Here is a 25,846-nt window from a genome sequence, read left to right on the forward strand (position 1 = left end):
GTGTCATTTTTGTTTCACTTTGTTACTAAACATAAAATCCAGGTAAAATACATTGAAGTTTCTGATTGTAACCCTCAAAATATGAAAAGTTGAAGGAGTATTCACAGATTTGCAAGCACAGATGTTTTCCAGTAGTATCTGTTTAAGAAAACAAAACAAAAGTGTAAAACACTCAGTTTATTACCACAACCTTTGCTCAGTTTTTTAATGCATATAGCTGGCCACTGTCAGAGTCAGAATTCCCACCTGACGGGGGAAATTCCAGCGGATTTTTACGACTTGGAGCATGGAAATTTTGACTTCTGAGTACAAAAGCCATGTACCATATTTCCTCAAACACCAGTGAATCAGAACTTAGCTGATAACTATGTAATAAAAGCAGATCTTTAACAGAACATATATTTTACGGTGATTCTAAAATTTGTGCTTTCCATATTTGTTTGACTTGAATCTGAGCTAAAGATTAGCGGATGATGAAGAGGCCTTCAGACCTCAAAGATCTGGAAATCTGCACCAGAGATAAATTGTGAACATTCGTAAAGCTTGTAAGTAATACTTTGAAGGGTTTGATTGGTGTAATGCCAATAAAGATTTTTTTTTCACATTTTTTTAAATATCATGCGTATTAATAATGCCCAGCATCCCATTTTGGAAAAAAAAAAAAAAGTTAACATAGACATATATCTTTATTTGCTCCTTTTACGTTTTTTTTTTTTTTAATCTTTTGCAAGAAGTCAGTATAATTTCTGTGAAGTTGTGTTTTAGTTGGATCCAAAGGCAGGTATGACAGGAGGCAGGAGGTGAAGAGAAGAGTTTTTAATAACAAACAAGACGTAAAACTTTCAAAGGGAGTCCCAGGATAACAAGATGTGGAATGCTGGCAGGAAGCAGGCAAGAAAAAGGAACCAGCTATACTGTATATACACGGAAAAAAAAGAGTGGAGAATGACATTTGATGCAGGTGAGGAAATCGGGTTATTGGGAACAGCTGTGAACGGGAAAAAATGGCACGCTAAGGGAAGGTGAATACTAAGCAGAGGTGGAAAAGAATAACACTGATCATTAAGGAGAACAAAATCCAAAAGTACAAATAAAACAAAAGAATAAACTAAAGAAAGAAAGGAATTGATATAACTTTTTAAAAGTAAATGATCTGGAGAGGAATAATAGACAAACACAGATGTAAACCAACCAAAACTCTAGACACCCAAGGATCATAAATATGCCCTGTATAATTTAAATCTAAATCAACCAAAGATACAAATGATTTTTGATTTAACTGTAAATGTTGGCAGGGTTATTTTAATTTTTTAAATTGAAAGATCAACCTGTGATTTTTTTTTTTCTACTATAGAGTGATAGGCACCACCTTGCTCATCGTCAGTGCCCTCTACAGTAGAATTAAACATTTACGCCCATGGCTAAACATTAAACGCTTCTTATATCAAAGACCCCACCTTATAATTGGTCTAGGCAGCTCAGACATCAAAGCTTGTCTTTGAGAGTATGGCAGACTTAAAAAAAAGGGAAAGAGTCATATTCCCATGGACCCCTGGTGGTGAGAAGCGACCCCTTCGACCCCGTTGGCGTTCGGCTGTTTCGGCGCGGATGTGTGTGATATGGGGTGAGAGAGGTGACACCGCGGTCTGACACTGCATAACAGAGAAACAGGCCCAGCTCAGGGCTTTGGCCAGCTCAATTAGCGTGACATACTTTCCTCCGGGCTGCTGGACACAGCGGATTATGCCCTCTAACTTCTGCCGCGCTCTTTCCAGAAGGTGCGACATTAACCAGACGCGCGATTTTCCTTAAGAGCCCCTTCAAGAGCCAACACTACAACGACCCGAGCCACGGTGGGACATGACTGTGGACGGGGGTGTGGAGGGGTTTATTCCCCAGAAGGAGATTGTTTATAACGGTATGTTGCCTTACTGTGACCGCTTGGACCGGGAGGCCGCGGAGCTGCTGGCGGAGATCAAAGCCAACCTGAGCAGGGCGGTTCTCCTCAGGGAGCTGTGGCCCGGAGTCGCCTTCTGGTCCAGGAAACTCTTCTCGTAAGTGTCCATGCAAAGATGGCTTGTTTTGGTGAACTAAAACCATGATTAGTAACCGGCAATTCTTTACAACTTAAAACTTTTGGTAAATACCCGTGGTGCGATTCAGTTGTATAGAAGTCCAGAAGTGCCACAATTTAATAAATAGCCGATTAAAGACAGCTGTATTGTGTCATGAATTAATTAAAATAATAATAAAAAAAAAATCATGAATGAATATTTAAAAATTGAATTATTTGAATATGCCATTTGTTTAATTTACCGAAAAAATAACAATTTCATGGTCAGGTAGTGCTGCACATCAACTTTACCCATCAATGTAATACAGTGGAAGTCCAAAAGGCCACAATTAAATTAACATAAATAATTAAATTATGAATTATTGTGTGAAAAAGTATTATTAAATTAGTAAAAAATTAAATACCTCATTAAGAAAATCATGGATTTATTTTTTCTGTCAACGTTACCATCAAAGTTATTCTACAGAGATTCAAAATGCCACAGTTCAAATTGTTACATTAATATAAAAAAATATATATAAACTGGTAAAACAAATTAATAAGCAGCTTATTAAATATTCAATTAAACAAATGTGTAATTAATTTATATAAAATTGTAAACACTGCTCAGATTTGAACTATTTTATGATCACGTGACGTAGAACATCACAAATGTTTTTGTTCCTCAGTCTTGCTCATTCATTCTATGGCCATTCTATGGAAGTTTGAAAGTGCCTAAATTCAACAGACATTGATAATTAAATTAAGACAAATGTCAACAGTTAATATAAACAGGTAATAACTTACTTATTCATATTCAATTACACAGATATGCAATTAATTAATATGAAATTGCAAACACTGGTTTTGGTCTGAAGTTCACTTGCCATGCTGGTTATCCAATCAGCATGGTTGAGTCACAGTAACAGTCATAATTATTCCATTGTTTCCCGCTGTAAATAAACTGTAAAATATTTGATGAAGTACTGGAATAATAACGTTTGATTTTAACATATATGTGTATGGAGGTTCAAAAGTGCCATATTGAGATATAAGTAAATTATTTATGTCTTTGCTGTAAGATATAATTTAAATATTATGCATTGATGTATTATTATTAGACGGATTAACCATTCATGTTATTTGACGTCATTGGGACAGTTTATGTCTTGTTGTGCTGCAGAGTATCATTTTGTCAGAGCTTTTAAAGGAGGGATCATGTATTGTTTCAGCTCTTTCTGCAGGTGACCTTGTTTAATGCCGGTCAGCTGCATTAAACAGGAAGTGACCAGCTGCTCTCTGACCGCTGTCTCTTCCCCCATCCAGATTTCTGAAGCTCTATGGACGGAGGTTCAGCAAAGAGGATCACATTCTCTTCATCAATCTACTCTATGAGTTGGTCACACTACCGAACCTGGAGCCCCACATGATGTGCAGCTATGCCAGACTGCTCATTCAGCTTCTCAAGTGGGTGTGGAAACAAAGCATGCACATGTATTATACAATGCTTCTCTGTTGGGCTGAAAGGGCCTTGGGGTTGCTTGAAGAGGAGTTGTAGCTTTATTGAACCATCAGTGCAACAGCAAAATAAGTGCAAGCTCTGCTAAAACACAAGACAGTTTGACCCTAGTAAGCTGAACTTTCTAGGAAGAGCCTCTCCCTTTAGCCTTCCTGTTGCTTTAATGAGATCAGAGAGCAGCCCTGTTTGTAAATATCACTGTGCTAATAGTGGTGTACCGCCGGTTATCACATGACGCGTTAAAGTGGATTTCTTTCCTGCTCCTGTGCCATTTGGAGGCCATCCAGTTGTTGCTTTAAGCAATTTGGAGAGTTGAGAAAGAAGGATCAATAAATGCTCTGTAAGGTGCATTCAGAGCGAGGACAACCGCACAAAAGCAGCGCAGTTAGAGAGACTTAGAGAGACGTTCAACCTGGATCCTAATCAATAAAATCACAAGGATTTGATAAAGAGTTACACTGTAGCGCTTAAAAAGCAATAAGTCACAAAAACACCTCTATTGAAGTATACACACTGGTTGATAAATTGTGTTAATATTCCGGGGCCCCAGACATGAAATCTGTGATTTGTCATACCCGCATTACTGAACAAATTCTTTTCACGTAGTTAATATTGAGCATTAATTATAGATTCATTCAATATATTTTCACTTTATTTTAATTTTGAGATGACTGGTAATGAGTCTCTTGTGGTTTTGCAATGTCTTTACTCACAAAGTTTACTTGCAGAGTTTGAAAAAAACAAAACAAACAAACATATATATGTGTGCAGAAACTTTTTTTGTATGGTGCTGATCCTAAACATCAGTGCAATATGCAGACAAGTCTTGCCTTTGCAATTCACCTACAGAACATTTTTGTAAAATTCAAGTGCATGATTGTGTAATAAATTATTTGACTTTACAAGTTTAGGTTAATTGAACAGTTCTACTTAGTGAGATTACACCCTAACCAACAGTTTATTTTATTTGGATCTTATGTTATTGATCAACTCTTACTAAAGCACATTTGTGAAAAGAGAAGTGAAATTATACAAAGTTATCAAAATGTTACGTGCATTTGCATTGTATGCTGCCCTAATTAGTCAATATGTGGTAGAGTCTCTTCCAGCTTTGCACATCTACAATCTGGGAATTGTTTTCCCATTTTTCTTCTCATTTTCTATTAGATTTAGACTTTGACTAGACCATTAAAACACACGAAAACGTTTCGATCTAAATCATTCCATTTCACCCAGTTCTGAGTGTTTGCAGCATCTAACAGGTTTTCTTCCCGTCTTGTCTTGGAATTAGTTCAATTAATCTTCTCATTAGCTCTGATAAACTGATAGATTTTTCTGCCTGAGTCACGTATTGCTGCAGCTCCTCCAGAGTTAGCGTACATCTTTTTGCTGTCTCTGTGTTCCTTGGTCTTCGTGATGCCATTTGTTCATTAATGTTTTGTGACAAACCTCTGAAACCTTCACAGAAGCATTTATTACTGAAATTAGGTAACATTCATATTTACAAATTAATTAGGATTAATTACAAGATTTAGTTTGTAAAACATATAAAGACCTTGAGAGATCGTTCCACTGAAGAATTTGGCACTACTTTATTACAATCTCAGTCAAATACATAGAAGTTTGTGTCTATAATGTGCCAAATGGTAAAAAGTTTAAGGGATGTGAATAGTTTTGCAAGGCGCTGTAGCTGTTCAGAGCGGTTACAGTGGTGGTTAGTTCATAATGATGTAGGTAAGTCCGTTTCACAAGCAGCTCCTCTGGAGGATCATAAAATAAATCTTGTGGATCAAGTCATGATTAATGAGTGGAGCTTTTGGTTTTTGTGGTTAAAACTTGGGAAAATTATATTTCACTGTGTCTCAAATAGAAATCAGAACAAAGTCACAGTTAGAAGGAACGTGCCTCCAGTGACAAATCTGGACAGCTTTTTTTACACTCTGCAGCAACCGAAGGAGTAAAATGTGCAGCGAGTAGGCGATATGTTAGCGAGCTAAAATACATATCCTCACACTCAGAAGCATTCGTTGTGAGCGAGGAATCTTGGCTCTACAGTAAATTTATCACTCTTTAGGCTCCGGCCTGTTTGTGTTTCTCCTGGTTTTTGTCTCCTGGATCAGATCCGTCGTTCCCCCAGTGACACGCAAATAGTTTCCGAGGCATTCATCACTTGCTATTAGTCTTCAAGTGCGTTTCTATGATTTCTGCATCCATCACAAAACAAGGTCTTTACGTTGACGTCAGATGTCTTTGTTTTAGATGAAAAGAGAAAGATCTGGGATAACGGAGTATCAAGCTTCAGTTCTCGCAGCCAAGTGCTGAACTTGATCCTTAACAGCGAACATTAGGTCTGCAGACTCTCTTCGTATTGCGCTTTAGGATTTCACGGCCAACTTTGCAGATTGTCTCCTCTTGAAATCTCCCCAGCGAGAGCCTGTTCCTTCACCGATAGATAAATAAGAACAAAAGGACTTTCTGTTCATAAAAACTGTGCACATTCTCAAGTGAAGGGATTTGGCATGCGTCTGTTAGGTGTAATCCTTTAAAATCGGTGACTTAATGAAGAACTGTAACTTAGTGTGAAGAAAGCGTGGAAGTTCTCAGGGGGATTTAAAAGAAATCATTTTAAAAGCTTCTGAGGTGCTGAGCAGAGAAGCATAATTTTGTGGGAAATCTAAAACCTTAAGTGGGCGTTTGAGGAACTAAAAGGAACAGAGAAAAGGATAATGTTACTTTACATTAAGGTTTTAAACGTGCCTCATTTTTTTGAAACCACTAACAGGCGGATTATTCCAGACCTCTCCTGTGAAGCTGCTAAAGCCTGCAGCTGTCTGTCCAGTTATGCTTTAATGGCTTCATAGAATCACCGCATCATGTTGGTGGACGTGTTCCTAAGTTGGCAGCCACGGTGATTGTGAAAGGATGACTCACTCTCCCCTGACGGACACCCTGTAGCGTCCCACCTCGTCGCAACATTTTCACAAACAGGAGGCTTTTCACAGCTTTAAATATCTGAGAACCCACCAGCGTTTGCACGCAGGCGGGCCAGCTGAGGTCTGACTTGTTTTTTCCAAACAGGAAGAAGGAGTTGCTGTCAAGAGATGACCTTCAGCTACCATGGAGGCCCCTCTACGAGCTGTACGAGAGACTCATCTACTCCAAAACGGAGCACCTGGGTCTCGTCTGGTTCCCAAAGTATGCGCCTTTACCTTCGCATCGTATCGGTCTCTCACTGCTGCAAACCACCCAAATATACACTAGTTTTTTTGTTTTGTTTTTTGTTTTTCAAATCTCTTGTGTTTCAAAAAAATTAGTGCAATAAAGTTAGATAAATGGTGATTTATCAACATGTTGTAGAGCACTTTCATACAGACGAGTGTAACACAAGTGCTTTACAGAGGTTAAAGAGAAGTGGACAGACATGAAAACACAGTGGACATTCATACTAAGTAGTGAAACAAATACAGAAAAAGAAAAACAGCTAAAATGATAAATAACTCAACAATAATAAAAACCAAATTACAATATAGTTATTATAGAATTTTTTTTTAAAGAATAATAAAAAAAACCCCCACTGAAATCCAAAATGGATAAGTATTGGTCATGCATCTGATAAATCCGACCTGTGTGCAATAGAACGAAACTAATTTTAAAGTCATATTGAAGTGACAGCAAAATTACTTGCAGACTCGCCATCTGGTCTAACTGATCTAGATCTACCGTCATAGAAGGATGTTCAAAACTTTTAGATCTAGATCAGGGGAGTCGAGCTCATTTTCACCTTGAACATTCACATCTAGATCATGAATGTCCTCAAAGGGCTGGCTGTGCCACAATGTATAACATACACACAAAACCCCTCAGTTAAACAGCTGTGTCTGCATTTGATAAGTACTTCTTAAAATTAAATATTATTTAACAAGTTTTAGCAATTTGTTTGGAATCAAAATCACTCATTTAGAAACATTTGTAAGAATTTTAGCAATATTTGTGCTTCTGTAATGTGACTTTTCGTATATTGCCATTTTGATCATGACCTAAAATAAGGTTGAGTATGAAATAATGCCACCTACAGGTGGGAGTTAGCCATCACTTTAACTTGATTGTTTTGACTGTTTTTGCGGAAAATTTGGAACGAACTTACAGTTGTGCATCAGCGCGAAAAAAATGCAGAGGTCTGTTCATTTTGTTGTAATTTCTGCACTTGCAAAAGAGTGGAGGGACTGATTAACGTAATTTGGCGGTAAATGTTGATTTGATTGATTAAATAGTATGTATGCGTAAAACTGTTTTCTTGAAGGCTTTATTCTTGTGTCCCTCTGGAGACTGGAGGGCCACATAAAAACGTGGACCCAAAGGTGATAGAGACATTTCTAAAAGGACTTGAGAATTTTTATGAATTAAAATTCTGAATATTCTGTAGTTTTTGCACAAGTTTGTTTTTTTTTAGTGTGAGAATAAGAGGAAGAACACATGCTCATCCATCTCTTTGCTTGCTTACAGCTCAGTGGACCACATATTGAAGGCTTTGATCAAAAGCTGCAGACTGTAAGTCTCATCCTCTCTCTGATCATATAATCTGTGAAAGCAAAGAATGTTTTCCTTTGATCTTTACTTGAGCTGTGTCCTCCAGATCAATGTGTTTACTCGTATCTTTGCTCGTTCGCATCTATTTATGGCCCCAGCCTTTATTTGTTCTGTGCGTGTGTGCTTACCGGAGTTTCTCTGTTGTTATTAAATAAATATGTATGTGTTTTTTTTTATTTTTGCTCCCAGGTATTTCCCAGCATCCTCAACCAAGGAGATGCTGGATGAGTGGCGCCCCCTGCTGTGCGTGTTTGACGTGGTCATGCAGAAGGCAATCAGCAACATGGAGCTGTTTCTGCCCACCATCATGCCCCCGCAGGAACACAGCCAGGGCTTCCAGTGAGTCGGACCGGCCGGAATGGTTCTGTTTGGAAGCGCAATCACACGCTGAGGACTGAGTGTCCCGAGCCAGAGTTAGCTCGCAGGGTTTCAAAAGTTTACCAAGAGATCTGCCTGCAGAAACTGAAAAATGAAGCTTCTGAGTTGCTTTAAAATGCAGCACATTAGCAACCGCATTATCAGGCTGTGAAAGGATTTAAACCTGTGCAGTTGAAATTGAAACGGTTTTTGTTTTGCTAATATGTTGCTTTTTATGGAAAAAAAAAAAAAAAACGCTGCCCCTATCCTTCATTCTGCTCTCGTGGTTGTATTCCAGCTGTCAAGCCTCTTCAAGGCTTCTCAGTGCGTTCCCCAGGTTTTTGGGGTTTTTTTTGTAAGCGATTTGTCTGGATTTACTCTTGGATCCATAAGCAGTTTCTGCACAGTTTCCACAATACATCATCTTTAATGCTCTCTTTCTTTTCTTTTTTTTCCATTTTCATTTTGTTGCTCTCCCTCCTCCAGAATACACAGAGGAGAAAATGAGTTCATGTTTAGGGGAAATTGCAGATAAATGAGGGGAATTCAGCCTCAGGTGTATCTCATTAAGTTTTAATCTGAAAAGTTATTTCTCTGAGTGTGTGTTTGTGTTTTTTTAGGTTGTGGTTTGATGAGTTAATGAATCTGTGGATGTCGGTGCAAAATCAGCCGAGCTGGGAAGGGGTGAGTACACACTCGCAGAGCTTCAGGTTGATTCAGATCTTTTACATACACACACACACACACACACNCACACACACACACACACACACACACACACACACACACACACAGAAAGCTCTGAACTCTTTTTTTTATTTTATCAAAAAAAAAATAATAACACACTTTCAACAGAAAGTTGTGCAAAATTGTAGAACGACATGATAGGGTTTCAAGATTCCCCAAATTTTTACAAAGTTAAATCAGTGTCGCATGTATTTGTGTTCAGCCCAATAACGGAAGGTTGCTCTTCTTTGCTTCAATACTTAGCAGCCGATTAAGCTGTCCGTTAATTAACATTTTCCCGCATTAACTTGTACTGCAGAGGAAGGGAACCATGCGGTGTTCGGTGCTTTTACAGCCAGGAAGCGCATCTCAAGAGGAGCGCTCAGTACGCGTCTGTGAAGCTAACATTTAAACATTTAGAATTAGCTGGTACCTCACTGTTGCAGATGCAGGAGCTTTACTGACCGTTATTAAAGCCGATCTCAAATACCAGTGTTGTAGTGTAAGCTTGTAGCGTCAGTGCAATTAGCATCTGGCATCGTCAGGCACTTCCTTTTTTCCCATGCCTCATGAAGGAAGTATCTCCGAACAGCACAGTCGTGTTTACTTTGCATTAAAGAGGACTGGATGTTTTGGGAGGTTTTTGGCTGCACTCACAATGTTAGAGTGTGAAACCTCCAGCAGCAGCTCATTGGGGAGCATCCAGTCCAGAAAGCTCAGTATTAATGTTAGACCACCACAATCATCCACTTGTATCAAACTGCAAGCAGGACATCTTATGGCTTTTTATTTCAATTGCTTTTCTCATCCAGTCTTTCATAAAAGAACCAATATTTGTGGGGTGCAATGTTTTCTGAACAGTTCTTTATGGGTTTGCTGATGCAATTTAGTGCACAGGATTTTTATTCAGGGGTATCAGAGCAAAGAAGGTTAAGTTCAAATGGACCACATATCTTTTGCAAGATAAATAATAATAAAGCTAAATGTCATTTTCCTTCTGCCTCTTCTAAGATACTGTGAAATTTGTTGTGGTGGTGTGACAAAATGTGGAGTATGAAAACCTTAGTAAGACACAGCGCTCCCGTGGATTTGAAGGAGAATTTCTGATGTCAGAGCAAATTTATGTTATCACGAAAGCAACAAAAAAATTCACCTCTAATGGATTTTTAAAACGTTTTAAATATATTGAGCAAGGGATCAACCGGCTTTCCATTTTCCCAAAGATGGATGGAGTAATTTGGAATGACACGGCTTCTACGTTCCCTGATTGCGATGATTGAAGTGTTGTTGCTGGTTTCCACTCAGCGTGCAGATAAGATTTTCCATTTGTGCCTCCGCTCTGCCTTTATCCAGCCTCCAGGCCCTCGGCGGCCTGGCTGAGCACACGTCCTCCTCTCCCTCTTGAGCATCTCTCCAATTTTTCAGGGGCTATATTTAATTCTTGAAATGGCAAACTTCACTTCTGGGAATTTTGCTACAGACTCGGCAGTCACTGTTTTCCTGATGTTGTCTTGTAGCACCTAGTGAACCTGTTTGCTCGGCTTGCCAACGATAACATCGGCTATGTGGACTGGACTCCTTATATTCCCACAGTGAGTCATTAGCAGAATTATGTGGATATACATGTGTTCCTGTTAGTGCGTTTTACCAGGGGGCCGCTGTGAGTGGAAGGTGAAACTCTGTTGTTTTGTGTGTGTGTGCAGATCTTTACCAGAATCTTGCGAAGTTTAAACCTTCCGGTTGGGGTCAGTCAGATGGTGGCGCCGAGATACCTCATCAACTCCTACGACATTGGATACTTGGTTTTATGGATCACGGCACTGCTGGTACACACTAGTGAAGATTTTGACAAAAATTGTGTCAAAACATTGAACTGCGGCTGCTTAATTAACCTTCAATGCTCATTTTTCTGCAGGGCGGACCAGGAAATCCTGCACAGAAAGAACTGACCTGCCTCTTCAACAGCATTGCCTCCTTCTTCCACCCCTCCAACCACGGTCGCTGGCAGGTCAGTTTCTTCGTCCTCTCATTCGTATACTTTTACATCCATGTTTTGCACGAAGGAATCAATTAATCCTCGAGGTATTTATTACAGAAATGTGTGATTTGTTTTAGTCTCGACTGATGAGGCTGCTGCAGCGACTGCCAGCTAGCGTCGTACGCCGCGTGCATCGGGAACGCTACGCTGGATCCAGCTGGATCACTCCGGTGCCCGAGTGTCAAAAACTGACAGATGCAGACCTGCAAGAGTTCACCCGCAGCCTCACTGGCGCCGCCCTCTTGGCCATGTTCAGGTACTGCGCTCTCTTTATCAACTGCATAAGCAAATCACTAAATCTGAAAGTTTATTTTAAGTAAAAGTCAAATATAATGCTGAGTCATGACACACAGACCAATGTTTTTCACGTTAATTTGATGATAATTGATTAATAAAAATCCAAGAATAAGTTTTTCAAATAATCACAATATTACAATAAAAAAAGGATATTTGACACAGAAATGTTATATCCCACACAAAAACGAAAAATACTTCTAAGCTGATAATTGTCCAGCAGTCTGCAATATCTCACCAAGGAGAGTGAGCTACAGAAGGTCATCCTTAAAAAGTTATCAACTGGAGTGTTTTAGCTAAGCATATTATCAGAAGGTTTAGTGGAAGGAAAATGTATTCTAGAAAAATGAGCACAAGCAGCAGGGATAACAATGATTTTGCGAGGTTTGTGAAGCAAGAGTTTGATTGCCTTCATGCTGTATGTCATTTGTGCAAAGGGAGCTTCGACTAATTATGACCAATTAGTGCTGTACTGCACAGTACAAGGACATACTTTACAGTTTTCCAACATTTCTGAAAAAAACTAGTTTGGGGGGTGTTTTATTAGCTGTAAACACTTTGATTTTAATCTATAATGAATCTATGTAATAGACGTTTCACCTTTTAAATTGATGAAATGAAATCAATGATATTTTAATTGTACAAGATATAGTATCTGGAAGCAATTAGCCAAAACAAATCACAAAATGACTTCATACCGTTTTTTTAAATGCACTTTGGCATTCCTAATAAAACACTTCTGGAACTCTGGATTTCTGCCATCGAGTCCCTCCGGGCCTGGAAACGGCGCCATGCATCTTTAGAAGTTTATGGCGTGAACATAAATGGCAACAACCTGGCTGGTGCATATTGCTAGGAGTCATCAGGCCAGAGGCGGACTACAACCTTGAGAGGTCACCAATCTATGACAATGCAACTTAGAGACATGCTGCACAGCATGAAAGAGGCAGATTAACCTAACAGACATGTTTTTGATATTTGGGAGAAAAACTGGAGTGTCAGGATAAAACCCACACATGCATCCTGCACACAGAAATTTAAACTCAGGAGGCTTTTGTTATACCAGCTTTAGTATTTATTTAGTTATCTTTTCGACAGGTTTAAAAAACCTCAAAGGGATATAAATAACGTTTTACTGATGAACTTCAGTTTAATAAAAGTTTATTCGGTTAATTAAATCTGCATTTCTCTGAAGTACACCTCTTACAGCTATAAATGTTATATTATTTCAGAGCTTTTAACGATTTATTGGAATAGTTTTATTCTCGGGTGAAAACAACCTTGACGATTTTTAAAGCCAGTTGATGCGCATCCTTGAAAAGTCCTAAATCCATGTATATCTAAAATTAAGGCCTTAAAATATTTGAAATTAAAAATGTAAATACAATAATCACAGGTTTTAAATTTCGTCGTGGCAAGACGATTCAATCTTGTATGTAGTTTTTGTTGTTTCTGTCAGGCAAAAGCTTAAGTTGCATGCAGACATCTTCATTGTATTCTGTGAATCAAGGCGGTCGGAAACTACCGTATTTTTCGGCTAAAATATTAAATAAATAATAAAGCGCTACTTTTTTCCCCACACTTTGAAAAAAGCGTGGCATATAACCCGGTGCGGCTTTTCTGTGGATTTTTCTTCAACCGCCAGGGGGCTCGTTAGCAGGAAGTGAATCATTGGAGGTCAAAATTGGAAATCAAAGAAGAAAGTGCTAATTTTCATTTAGAGCATACATGCTAGCAGCAGGCGCGACGGAGAAATGTTTCCAATCTCCAATGATGCCGCTTTTAAGTTGAAGGCTATCGATCCAAGTTTTTTTTTAATTTAAACTTTGTGGGTGCGGCTTATAGTGAGGTGCGCTCGATAGTCCGGAAAATACGGTAGCTGCTAATAAATATACCCTCGCTATCTACCTTCTTTTGAGTCTACCACGGGTAAGTGAAAATGTATCACAAGTTGGTTTTGTTGCCAACCTGTATGAGCCAGCAGGATCCTCTAATCATCTCATATCTTTATAGTTTATAAGTCTTCAATTTCATTCAAGCTACTATTAAAAAGTGTTAAGTCTTAAATTTGGCCCGCTGAAACGTGCAGATACGCTGAAAAGTGCAACTTGGTGCACATATTTCATGTTATTGAGAATTTTCTGTGATTCACACACAGGGATAAATTACATGTGGAAATTTATAGACACACCAGCCATCAAAAAACGTCTGATATATTTCTGGCTGGATGGCCAGTTTTTATGGTTGAATTGAGTTCATTTCCAGCCACAGACTCTGCTTTTAACCGTCATCCACGAATTTCCATTCGTGTTAATGTTGGGGCCAATCCAGAAGCTTGATGTTTGCCTGCTTTCTCCATTCCAAAATTAGTTTCGATGTGTGTTTATGATCACTGTCATGTAGGAACACCCAATTGTGTCCCGGTTTCAACTCTCTGAGGTAAACTGTCACACTCGGATGAGAGGAAATAATCAAGAACAAGTTTGTGACCTAGCGAACTGGAAACTGCTGGAACGGCAGTGTCGGGGTGAGGCAAGAAATAAGCCTCCTGCTTCGAAATTGACACCTTTCAGCTCAACTAAAATGTGCAGCTGCCCACATGTCAAGTCAAGCTTATTTGTGTAGCAGATTTCTGCAACATTCAAAGTGCTTTTCACCATAGCCAGTAATGAAACAACCAATAACAGTTACTCAAATGCCATCATCAAAAATCATGAGGCTAGTTTCCCAATTGTATGGAAATTTGAACTGAAATCTGAACTCAGTGTTTCAGATGTTTTCTAGTTTTCTGGAAGTTTGTTCCAGATCAGTGGAGTGTTAAAACTGAATGCTGCTTCTCCATGTTTGGTTCTGGTTCTGGGGATTCGGAGCAGACTTGAACTAGAGGACCTGAGTGGTCTGGAAGGTTGATGCAACAACTACAGGTTTTGAATGTATTTTGGTGCTAAGCCATTCAGTGATTTATAAACTAACAAAAGTATTTTAAAGTATATTCTCTGAGCTGCAGGGAGCCAGTGTAGGGACTTTATAACTGGGGCAATGTGCTCCAACTTCCTAGTTTTAGTCAGAACACCGGCAGCTGTGTTCTTGATCAGTTGCAGCTCTTTGATTATTGTTTCAGGCAAACCTGTGAAGACACTGTTGCAGGAATCAATGCGACTAAAGATAAATACATGAATGAGTGGTAGAAGACTGACTTTGTAACTGTCTTTATGTGTCTCTTAAGGTCCAGATCTGAGTCCATCACTAAACCCAGATTTTGGACGCGACCACTATTTTCTAGCTGTAATAACTGAAGCTGTGCCCTGACTCTTTTGGTCCAAAGATAATAACTACAGTTTGGTTTCTCTTCTGCTGGAAGAGTGGAGATGTCGAATGTCTTCTGGAGAAAAGTCTTATGGTCAGATGTGACAAAGCTTAAGATATTTGGCTACAAGTATCTTAAGCTTTACTGCTTTGAAATTTCAGAAGGCTGTAGCCTCTCTCATAGATAGTGGAGTCTCTGTCATCCTGCGGGCCCAGTTTGATGCCAGTGTTACTTATGCATTGGTGGAATAATGAAGACAGAGACATATTGCATAGTTATTCAGCAGCTTGATTGTTGGAACCTAAACTACAATAAAAATAGCTTGGAAATGGATGAAGAAGAATAAGATTTAGTGCCAGGCATGGACTAGGCTCAAAAGTTAAGTCTGTTCAAAGAAACCAAACAATTCAAATTAATCTCTGAGAAGAACAGAGATTAATTTGAATTGTTAAATTCACCAGTCAAATATCCAGTGACCGGTGTGTCCGGACCTTGTTGACATCTACAAAAAATGTGTTGTATCTTACAACACACAATTTACTAAATGAACATTTGTTATTAATGGGGGTGTATGAATATATTTGAGCAGCTATGTTTAGTTATGAACCTGTGTGCATCAGAGGAAACCCAGAATAAATTCAAACGTGCCACTGAAGCTCTCATAAACAAGTGTATTTAAACTTGTGACCGGAACCGTAGTTTGTTCGCTGACATTTAAAATCTAACAGCCTTTGCCAGATTTAGGCGGGAATTGTGACAGAATAAATTTGTGCTCCTGCAGATACATATAGAGATGTAGGTGTCTCTGTGGGAGGAGGTGTGAGCACTCTGCTGCATTGTCTGAGCCAGTTGGTGGTCTTCTTGGTCGACATTCAGGGATCAGATTTTTTTTTTTTTTTGCTACAGCTTTGATTCAGACATTCGATCCCAGCCATTTCCTCTAATCAGCACCCTCTCCTTTTTAAATGTCAAAAACTGCTCACTGCTGATTAGTAGGTCAAACCTTTCGTACCTGGAATCTGCAAATCTCGACACTTAAAGATTAGAGCGATTTTTTTTTTTAATTTGTATTTTTTTATGTCTTGTGCTTTAATGTCGTGAGCAGGTCACTGGAGCATGAACAGGTAAACAACCAGTAAACACATGCAGTCATCTGAGAGGGTGTCTCATTAGTGAGTCATTGCGTGTACTTGGCCTCAGTCACAATGCGCCTAATCTGGACAAGGACAGCTCATCAGTGATTATCTGTCTCCCTTTGTGTGTGTGTGTGTGTGTGCGTGCGTGCGTGTGCGTGTGCGTGTGTGTGTGTGCGCGCGCGTGCGTGTTTGCGTGTGCGTGTGTATCGTTCATGCTGTAACTCTGCTGTGTTTCCCTCTGCCCTCTCCTGGTGATCTGCAGCAAAACTGGCAGCACAGATGCAGCCTATGCTCTCCAGAACCTGGCTCTGCTCACACCACAACTCGTCATACCGCCTGTACTTGAAAAGTGAGATCCGTCTGCACTTTTGTGCAATTTTTAAAGTGCATCAATGAAGGCGTGTTTGAGACTTGACCGAAGAAAGGGGCTTTTGTGAAATGCAGGCAGTAATTAAGTGGTGTGTGTAAAACAGGACCTATGCGGCGATGGAGACCCTGACGGAGCCGCACACGCTCACCGCCACCCTCAGCTGCATGATCGGCATGGCGCGCAGCCTCGTTTCCCCTGACAACCGCTACCCAGAGGGCCGCGCTCACGTGCTCCCATTGCTCATGGGCTCTCTCCCGGGGGTGGACCCCAACGACTTCAGCAAGTGCATGGTGAGTAATGAATGTGCCGATAAGTAATGAAGAAAAATTATGAGACGGGATGACAATAGAGCTCTCGCTGATTGAGTTCCCTTCTTGTATACTCAGGTCTGTCCTATTAATTAGTCCAGAAAGTGGAATGAATACCTCAGTTTGAAGAAGTTGTAATTAATGTGTCTTGGTTGTCTGCTCGAATAGTAAAATGGATTGCTTCCCTCCCGTTTTCTCCACGCTGTATTAATCATCTCAGCAGACCCAGTGAAAAGATTTGAAAAATCTTACCTGGCACATTATTTAACGCACGCCGCGATCGTGTCAGATGATGTAAATTGATTTGTTGTGGATCTCCGTCCAGATAACGTTCCAGTTCATCACCACCTTCACCACCTTGGTGCCTTTAGTGGACTGCTCATCTGCTCCGTTTCGACAGACGGATCTCACCGAGGTAAAAACCAGAACAGATGTCAAACACCTCTGCAGATAAAACACAAACAGGACAAGAACCGTGCCGACTTTTAAGATACAAATGTGAAGACTCCGTACATCGTGGGCGCCAAGACGTTTTCTTTAAAGCATAGTGTCTCAAATCTAAACAAGTGAGTTGTAACTAAAAAGGGCACTGGAACATTTTTACCTGGAGACAGAAGAATAATCGGACAAATCATTGTCTTTAGCTTCTGAAAGATAAAGCTACTCCAACATGCTGCACTTTGACAGAAAGCGGAAAAAGAACTTTGCTTTCCACCATTATTTTGTTCGGAATTAGTGTTGTGTAACCAGCTTAATGTACGTAAAAAATAAAGATTGAAACTAAACGTATTATTCAAAACATAGTTGCAGTATTTGCAAGGCTGTTGTACTTCTGTCGTTGTTTAAGTCATTATCCGTTTACGTCTCTAACAGGTAGGACAGACGAAGTAAATTTGAACTCTGTATTTACAAAGTGATGCTTCAAAAGCACCCATCATTACATCCTTTTCATTTGTTGCGTAATTTGACACATAAGTTAGCGTATGTGCTTTCTGTCTTTCTGACAGTTAGAAGAAAAACTTGCATCACTTTAATGTTCCCACCATAAACATTCAGATGTCAACTCAGCTTAGCATAAAGCCGGAAAAACAGCGTTTCAGACTATCTGACACTAAACGCAGCAAAAACAACAACAGACGACAAAATCCACCCCAGACTGCGCTAATTATCTGCTTATCTGTTGTTGTTTTTCTCAGTCGGCACTAAAAATCAAAGCGTGAAAACACCATGTTGGTCATTTTTCTCCAGCATGGGGACACGGACCGGCATTGTGGGTCTGCTTCCAGCGTTCGTGCCGAACCACTTATTTTCATATTTAAGGGACGATCGCCGCGGTTGGCCGGGATGTTTAATCCCTCCAGCTTGTGCAGGGTCTCTTAGCGGGTCTCCTCTGAGACGGCATCCAGGGGAACGGAGGGGACTCTCAGCATAGATGGGGCAGGGGGTCTTTCTGGAAATCTCACCCAATCTCAAAGTGACATCTTGGCAAGCCTGCAGCGAAAATGCAATTCAGATTTCTTGTAATCACAGTTTTATTCTTGTAGCAATTATCTAAAGATGATTACCATTGCAGATCAAGAGCTTTCCCTTTGAGGCTCGCTTCCGTCAAATGTATCTCCCCGAGTAGTCCAACGGCTTTTTTCCTCAATTAAGCCGTAGAAAAACAAATCATAGAGATATTACAGAAACACATTACCTACATTTCTTCCCTGCAGATTGAAAAAGATCTCTGCTTTGCCTCAGCCGGCTTTGAAGACTTCGTGCTGCAGTTTCTGGACAGGTAGAGATAAATTAGCAAGTCAGCCTGTCACTCTGTGGAGCTTTGTTGTCATCGTCAGAATACGGATGTGTCTCTCTGTTTGAAATGCACTAGACTCCCTGCCTCTGGAGTGAAAAAAGCCTTTTTGTGTGTGTGTGTGTATGTGTGTCTGTTTTTCTTCTTTTTTTCTTTTTTTTTTTTTAAATCATATCGTTGTTGACATTTTCATCACAGACGAGTGTTTTAAGTTTGTGTTTGCGTATGTGTGTGCGTGCACAGATGTTTTGCTCTCATAGACAGCAGCACTCTGGAGCAGACGAGAGACGAGACGGAGACGGATACCCAGACTCATTTGGAGAGCCTGGTGGAGCTGGGACTGTCTTCCACCGTTAGTACGATCCTAACACAGTGCTCCACAGAAATCTATGAGGTAGTGCAGAAATACACTCCGTCGCTGATACACACATGTCTCAAAGATAACAAGCCTTCAGTGTGACGTGACCTTTAAAAATGTCTTTTTCGGGTTCAGATTCTTGAAACTAAGCTTCTTGCTTTGACTGATGATATCTTTCATGAATATGAGATTTCAGTTTCTGTTGTTTTGCGAGTTCTTCTTGCTTGATTTGACAATAAAAGATAAATAAATTAAAGACTCAGTTTAGGTGGTAAAATGTGTCGTATAAACTCTACATAATTTACCAGCCAACACCGGATGTTGTGAAGGATGAACCCAGACACCCTACCATTTTGAGAGGTGCTCTAAAAGCAGTTTTCTGTCAGTTTTTTTCCAAATTATTATGCCTGGTTTTTATTAGACATTAGTTGCACAAACATCCATTGGAGGCTTACAGTCACAAGCAATAAATTCAGTCCAGAACGAACTGGTTGTGCAAAAGGTTTAGGCCGACGTCTGGGTAAGTATGGAAGAGAGAAAACTTTCAAAACATTCCTTTTTGTAAAAAAAAACAACAAAAAAACAAAAACAACAACAACAACAACATAGAAATCAAAATACAAAACATTGCACTTTTGACATCAATTTATATTTTTCTAACCATTTATATTTTGGTTTTGGGTTTACTGACTGATAAAAAGGTGAATGCATACTCAAAATGGTGATTTCAGTGCTTATTTGAGATTTAAGCCAATCCACGTTTAGATTTTAAACTAATATATTGTTTACATGTCGGCAATCAAAGCATATTTTATTCATAGAAGCAGAAAAAAAGCATTACATTTAAAATATGTTCTTCAACATATTTTTGAATATGTAAGGTTATATACAATGTTACAACTTTAAAAGCAACTTTATGGTAATTGTTTTATGCTCAAAAGACTGTTTTGTAAGAAATTATGAGGGGAAAAAAATCAGATTTGAGTAAATTATGGGATTTTAATGTGTAAAAACACTGAATGTGACTAGATGTCATAAAAAAAATTATTCTCAACAAGAATAAACAAGATTGCAATTAGTCTTGTATTTTAAGCTAAAATGCTTATTGATCAAATTGTCTCAAGAAGCATAGAAAATGGGAAATATTGGCATTTTTATGTCAAGAATATTAAAACTAATACGTGTTCAGTCATAACTGTAACATTAGGAAGTGGATTTTCTTCAATTCTCAACTTTAAGACTTCCTCTGTCTTAACCACAGGAGGACTGTGAAAGAGGCAAAACTTTAATTTTGTCATTTGTAATTAGAGCCACTGTTTAGTAAGATTGAACTAAATTGGCCTAACCTGCTAAGCTGGGTCTTGTCATCCTTGTGTAATGGTAACAGTTTGGAAAGAATATAAAAATTTTGCCTGTACCACTAAATCACGCAGATTTACGAGACAGACTGAACATTCTGTCCTCAGTAATGTGTAAAGCCCGTTTAAATTAATAAGAATAATTTAAAAAAACACAGAGAAAAATGGAAATTTAAAGCTTTTTGCATTAATGATGCAGTAAAAAATGATTGCTTGCACCAAAAACTGAAAAAAAAACAACAACAAAACAGCATTTGCACAGACAGTTAATACAAATGAAGTGCATCATCTGATTTTATACTACACTGCATTTTGATCAGGTTGCGTTGCAGAAGCTGTACAACTTTGCCACCTCCAGCATCTTTGAGACGTGTGTGTCAGGCAGAATGGTGGCCGACATGTGCAGGGCTGCAGCAAAGGTAACATTGACTTTGTCTTGTTTTGTTTATACATGTGATGCAAATTGCCTTTGTGTTATTGTACAGAAACCAAACAGAAGTTTTAAATAGTACACCTTCCTGAGGCCATGCATGTTGCTGAATATTTTCATTCCATTTGCTATGCTCATTTTCATTGCTTCTGTTCTTTTTTTTTCTGCATGAATGTGTGCCTAATTGTGTGTGCTTTTGTATGTTTGGATGCTTTTTTTTTTTTTTTTGCATGTTTTTGTGTGTTTGCAGTGTCATCCTGCTGAGTCTCTCCGTCTGTTCGTCCCTCACTGCTGCAGCATCATCTCGCTCATTACTGACAGTCAGTACCACACATTGTAGAACAGATCTGTGTGTAGACAGGATGTGACGCTGCTCGCAAGGCTATTTGAGCCCTCACATGAGCTAAGAATAGGTTTATTCAGCAGGTCCTTTCAATTATACATGAAAGCCGAAGACAAATCTTCAGCCCTTGCTACTTCAAAATTTCTGATCACCGTAACCTCAAAAAGTTATAAAATTAGCCATCATCTAAGCCTTCAGCACTTCCCCTAAAGGAGTAGTTTACAAAGTAAATAGATTTTAAGAATATTAAACTCTTAGGTGACGTAGCCAGAAAAAATATCAGAAGTTATTTTCCATGCACGAAGACAGCCTGGTGTACTCTGTGCTACGGCAGATCTAATCATAACCACAATCATTTTTACACTCGTAGTCTTGCCTCTCTTAACAGGTGTTATTTATTTTTTATGTGATTTGTTTTAAGTGAAAGCTGTTAATTCAAATACATTTTCAAGGGACACAGAGAGTTTATGTCAAATCTCAACTGGAATAGTGTGATACAACACTTTGAACCCAAGATTATGGGTCCAAATTAAGCACAAGAAATAAAGTATTTGAGGCGAGTAAGTAAAGCTTTCTGTGGGTTAATGTGTTTGTGCATAGATGTGGAGCTGCAGAACGAAGATGAGCTGGATAAGGAGCTGCTGTGGAATCTCCAGCTGCTCTCTGAGGTGAGAGGACAAACTCCTGAAGCACCTTAAAGCTTTAAAAAACACTCAGACGATCACTTATTGTCATCTGCACCATGTCCGGAATTTGTATTCATTCTCAAAACGACAGGAGAACAGATGCTTGGCACCAATTTGCATTTTTTTGGGAGAAATAAAACGAGAAACAGTCGCTTCAGAATTATAGTAAGGATATTACAAGAGGAAAAACAGCAGCCAAAAGACATTTCTTACAGTGCGCTCCATTCAAGGTCATAAATATCAGAGCGCTTTGTCGTTAACCAGAACATATTGACACTCTTTCAAGTTTTTTTTTTTATTACTCCTGGGAGCTCAACGCAAGGCTGAGTGAGCCAGACGCTGTGATTTACCGAAGATCCTCAAAATTTAAGGCGCAGCTCTCCACTGAATTGAATGTTCTCGGTTATACATGTGTGCGTTTGTGTTGTATTTAGGTAATCCGTGTGGATGGCGAACAGCTGCTAAAATACCAAGGGGAGCTGGAGCGCATCCTGCGCGTGTGTGTGCATCTTCGCTGTAAGCAGGCCTACACACTCGCTTGCAGCTTGCTGGAGCACACACTCCGCTCGCTGTCTCTCATCTATCCCACCGAGTACCGCAGCACCTCTGGGGGCTTCGATTCCGACCTCCCCATCCGGGTAAAGACGCACCGAAACTTTTGCAAAAAAAAAAAAAAAAAAAAAAAAAAAAAAAGAAATAGACAAAATCGCACTCATCATTATTTAATTCCATTTTTATAGCATTCTCACATATTTGCACATATTTTCAGCTCAAACTCAGTAATTAATATGTTTAAATTGGGTTCCAATATAAAAATATATAAGGAAATGATTTTAGAGTACTATGTAGATCCATTGGATCCATCTTTCAAAGATTAATAGAGCAGATACCCGACAGTGTAACATAAGTTGGCATGAATTTACACTTCTGAGAAACTTGACTTTCCTGTAATATATGAAAGTAATTTGATCAGCAACTTGTCGATCCCTCTGATTGTTTTTCTTTTTATTCTTTCATGTTGAATACTTTGAAAGGAATGTTTTTGTCATTTACACCAGTTCAACTCTGACTAATGACTCCGACTCATTAAAACTTTGAAAGTCTTGCTCGTTTAAGGTGATGGATCAGCTCGCGCATGACAGAAAGCAACCTATTTTGGATCGAATCTTTAGGCACTTCTCTAACAGCCTGTCGCAAAAATGAAAAATAACACAGATCGTACAAAATGACAGACATGAAAAGGCATTTCAGCACCAATAAAGTGGTTTCCAAACATCGACGAGTTACTTGACACAAGATGGATCATCAGCAGATTGGATGATGTATCTGATATAAACTGACACGTCATTTTATATCTTACGTTCATTTATTCTCTTCCCTTACGATTTGAAGACTGCTCCACACAATATGCTGTTACAGTGAGATTCAAGCGGGAGAAAATAAGTGGAAAAGAAGCAAGAAGGAGAAAATTGTGTTGACTTAAAAATGTTGCGGTGGCCTGGATTGTTCTTGAATGTGTTTAGTTGTTTGGATTCACTGAGTAAATTGTAAGATCGGAGGACTGCATGAACATATGTTAATCTGCAAGTGAAAATTAAAACTTTTATCTGCTTATCATATAAATCAAGCCATCTGAACCCAAAAATATCCTATTATTGGTGATTTTTATGAAGGAGGATTGGATTCGATGAGAAGTAAGGGTTCTGCTAACATGCACACATAGATGAGACGATTTGAAAGAACGGTGAAAAAATTTGTTCAGATTATTGTTGACTCCTTTGTTCTTTTTAAACTTGCAAATATTTTTCTTATATTTATTCATGCACTTGCCACCTGTTACGTAGCTGTGGTTCAACCAGGTTCATCTAATGCATCGCATCATTTTTCAATTCTGTTTAAGCCTGTTTTTCATTTTCTTATTCATTAAAGTTGCTAGTTTGTAGAAAAGTTAGTGGCGTTATTTGTTTTCTTCTTCTAGACTTGTCTTTGTATCCGTTGCATCTGTTTTAAATATTTAAGACTTTGGTACATGACACAGGTCTGTGGTTTGGAGGTCGACTGGCTGTGCTGATTCGCCTGCCAGTTGTTCCAGTGGAAAAAAGTGGCAACAGCTCACTGCAGCTCTGTGGGTCTCCTCCTGCAGGACTGGGGCCGAGCCGGAGATGTGGCAGCGTTGGGTGTGTGTTGGCATGTGCCGTGCCAGGAGGAGGAAAACTTTGTTTTCCAGCTGCTGTCGTCGCTCCTGCATCCCCAGCTGCAGCGAATCAAAGGCCACGTGTCTGGAGCTCAGCCAATGACCAGGTGCGCAGTCGTTTGTCTCACTTTCAGATCCGCAGAGGCAATCCGTCACACGCACACGTTCAAGCCAAACAAACAGGACGGTGGTCCTCCATTACTGATGGATGAGGTCTGTTCACACCAAAAGAGAAGGCGATACATATGTTTTAGCTGTCTTTCCTGACTTCTTAATCAAGAAGAAGAATCAACTTTCCCTACGCAGAGTAGGGAAAGTTGAATTTAGCAGCCCAGAGTGTTGGAAAGCCATTGTGGTGCCTCTAGCCCCATACTGCAGAGGAAGGAGTGTGATGTGGTGTGTCGTTAACAGGGAGGAGTTGTGGCAGAGCTTAGCGATCGTGCAGCACTGCCTTCTCGGAGCTGGGAGCATGCTGCCCCCTTTGGATGGCGCACACGTCCCTGACCTGTGAGGCAGCAGTTCTGCACACTAATAGCAGGGAAACACGCTTTTATCATGCTGGCTTGTCTCACGATTGGCCTTTTCTCAGGGTGCCCTCCATGGTGAATCTGGGGGAGATCAAACTGCACGTAGGTGTCGAGTATGGTAAGAACACAGCCACGTAGCGCAACGATCAAAAGCACCATCAGTGTCAGTGGGCGATAAGTGCAGCTCATTCTGCATTCTGCATCTATACGGGACGTCTGTGTGTCTTCTTCCCCCCTTCAGATGATTCATGGGAAAACTACAGAGTGTCCATCTGCCAGACCATGAGACTTCTGCTTCGTGAGTGGAGATTTTCTCTTAAAAACTCTCCTGTTTGAAATGTGACTGCGGTGCAAACTCGTCTCCTTTTTCTCCAATCCAGATCACATCCTGGAGCACTCGGAAGATGATACAAAATCCCTTTTTGTCATCATTAAGGTGCCCGATCCTTTATTTCTGCCACAATCACTCTAGGGCATGTCAAACTCCTGGAGGTTTTTCCAATTTAAAACCTGAGACGATAAAACATTACTTCAGATGTCACATATCTTGTACAACTTGATTGGGGAAAAAAACACATAAGTGGAAAAGTATTAAAAAATGTGAAAGTTGCAGTAAAATTGTTGCATAAGTTTGCACATCTTAAACTAATATTTAGTTTGCTTTCGGTCTTCATTGTTCTTTGATGGCAGTCTGTCTTAACTTAACTTGACTGTATTTGCTCACGCTTCCCTGCAAAAGGTCTTCAAATTTGTCAGATATTTTGGACATATGCACAAAAAATCTCAGTCTCACAGAAGTAAGACAAAAATAAAATACATGTAATATTTCAGCAAGATACATGAGCTTGATTTAAGTAAATGATTCCTTAATATTGATATAAAGTACAAGCACCACTGACAGATAATTTCACTAATAACAGGACATTCTTCCCATATTACAAGTGAAATAGTCTGCCTTCATTAAATATTTAGGAATTATTGACTTAAAAGGCTCATGTATCATTCTGAAATTTTACTTATAAGTTAGTTTTGTCTCATTTCGAGTATGCTAAGATGTTTGCATTAGAAACTAGACCAAATATACTTGGTAAGATTTTGTGTTTTTGGAGAGTGGATGATACATGAAAGAAAATAAAAATACACACCCACCCTCCAGTAATCCATTGATAGAAATTGACCAATCATACAGTCTAGACTGGGTTAAGAGAAGAGTGTGATAACAAAGACACCACACAACTGAATTAATTGTCACACAGCATCAACATGTTTGAAACCACCTTATTTACATCCTCATCATTATTGTGAGTTATCACAGTTTCTCACCACGCTGGTAGTTTTGCTATGTCATTTATTTGATAGTAATGTAGATGCTCAGCTGTCAGCAATTCACTGTGATTGGCCGCTTGCATAAATTTGTTTGATCTGGCGAAACGACCATCATAAAATGGGGGATTAAAGGA

The 25,846-nt window shown here is 39.4% G+C and overlaps 1 protein-coding gene across 1 annotated transcript; it reads left to right on the forward strand.

Moving 5' to 3' along the window:
- Positions 1-1,593: 1,593 nt before the first annotated feature.
- LOC103145171 (proteasome activator complex subunit 4B-like) lies at positions 1,594-24,858 on the forward strand. Its single transcript, XM_007562508.2, has 24 exons — positions 1,594-2,054; positions 3,380-3,520; positions 6,651-6,767; positions 8,076-8,120; positions 8,349-8,498; positions 9,137-9,200; positions 10,760-10,834; positions 10,946-11,068; positions 11,158-11,250; positions 11,358-11,536; positions 16,280-16,366; positions 16,491-16,677; positions 17,021-17,110; positions 18,411-18,475; positions 18,734-18,884; positions 20,527-20,625; positions 20,887-20,956; positions 21,580-21,647; positions 22,100-22,303; positions 23,809-23,966; positions 24,271-24,366; positions 24,449-24,504; positions 24,628-24,684; positions 24,767-24,858. Exons 1-24 carry the CDS (start codon positions 1,861-1,863, stop codon positions 24,856-24,858), a joined length of 2,661 nt encoding a protein of 886 aa, XP_007562570.2. The 5' UTR covers positions 1,594-1,860.
- The last annotated feature ends 988 nt before the right edge of the window (positions 24,859-25,846 follow it).

Source organism: Poecilia formosa, unplaced genomic scaffold (assembly GCF_000485575.1).
Source record: "Poecilia formosa unplaced genomic scaffold, Poecilia_formosa-5.1.2 Scaffold136, whole genome shotgun sequence".
Classification (NCBI taxonomy): Eukaryota; Metazoa; Chordata; class Actinopteri; order Cyprinodontiformes; family Poeciliidae; genus Poecilia; species Poecilia formosa.

Coding starts and splice junctions, on each gene's coding strand:
- LOC103145171 (XM_007562508.2), top strand. CDS start 1,861: ATGACTGTGGACGGGGGTGTGGAGGGGTTTATTCCCCAGAAGGAGATT. Junction 11,537..16,279: donor GCCCTCTTGGCCATGTTCAG/GTACTGCGCTCT, acceptor GGTGATCTGCAG/CAAAACTGGCAGCACAGATG. Junction 24,685..24,766: donor GACCATGAGACTTCTGCTTC/GTGAGTGGAGAT, acceptor TCTCCAATCCAG/ATCACATCCTGGAGCACTCG.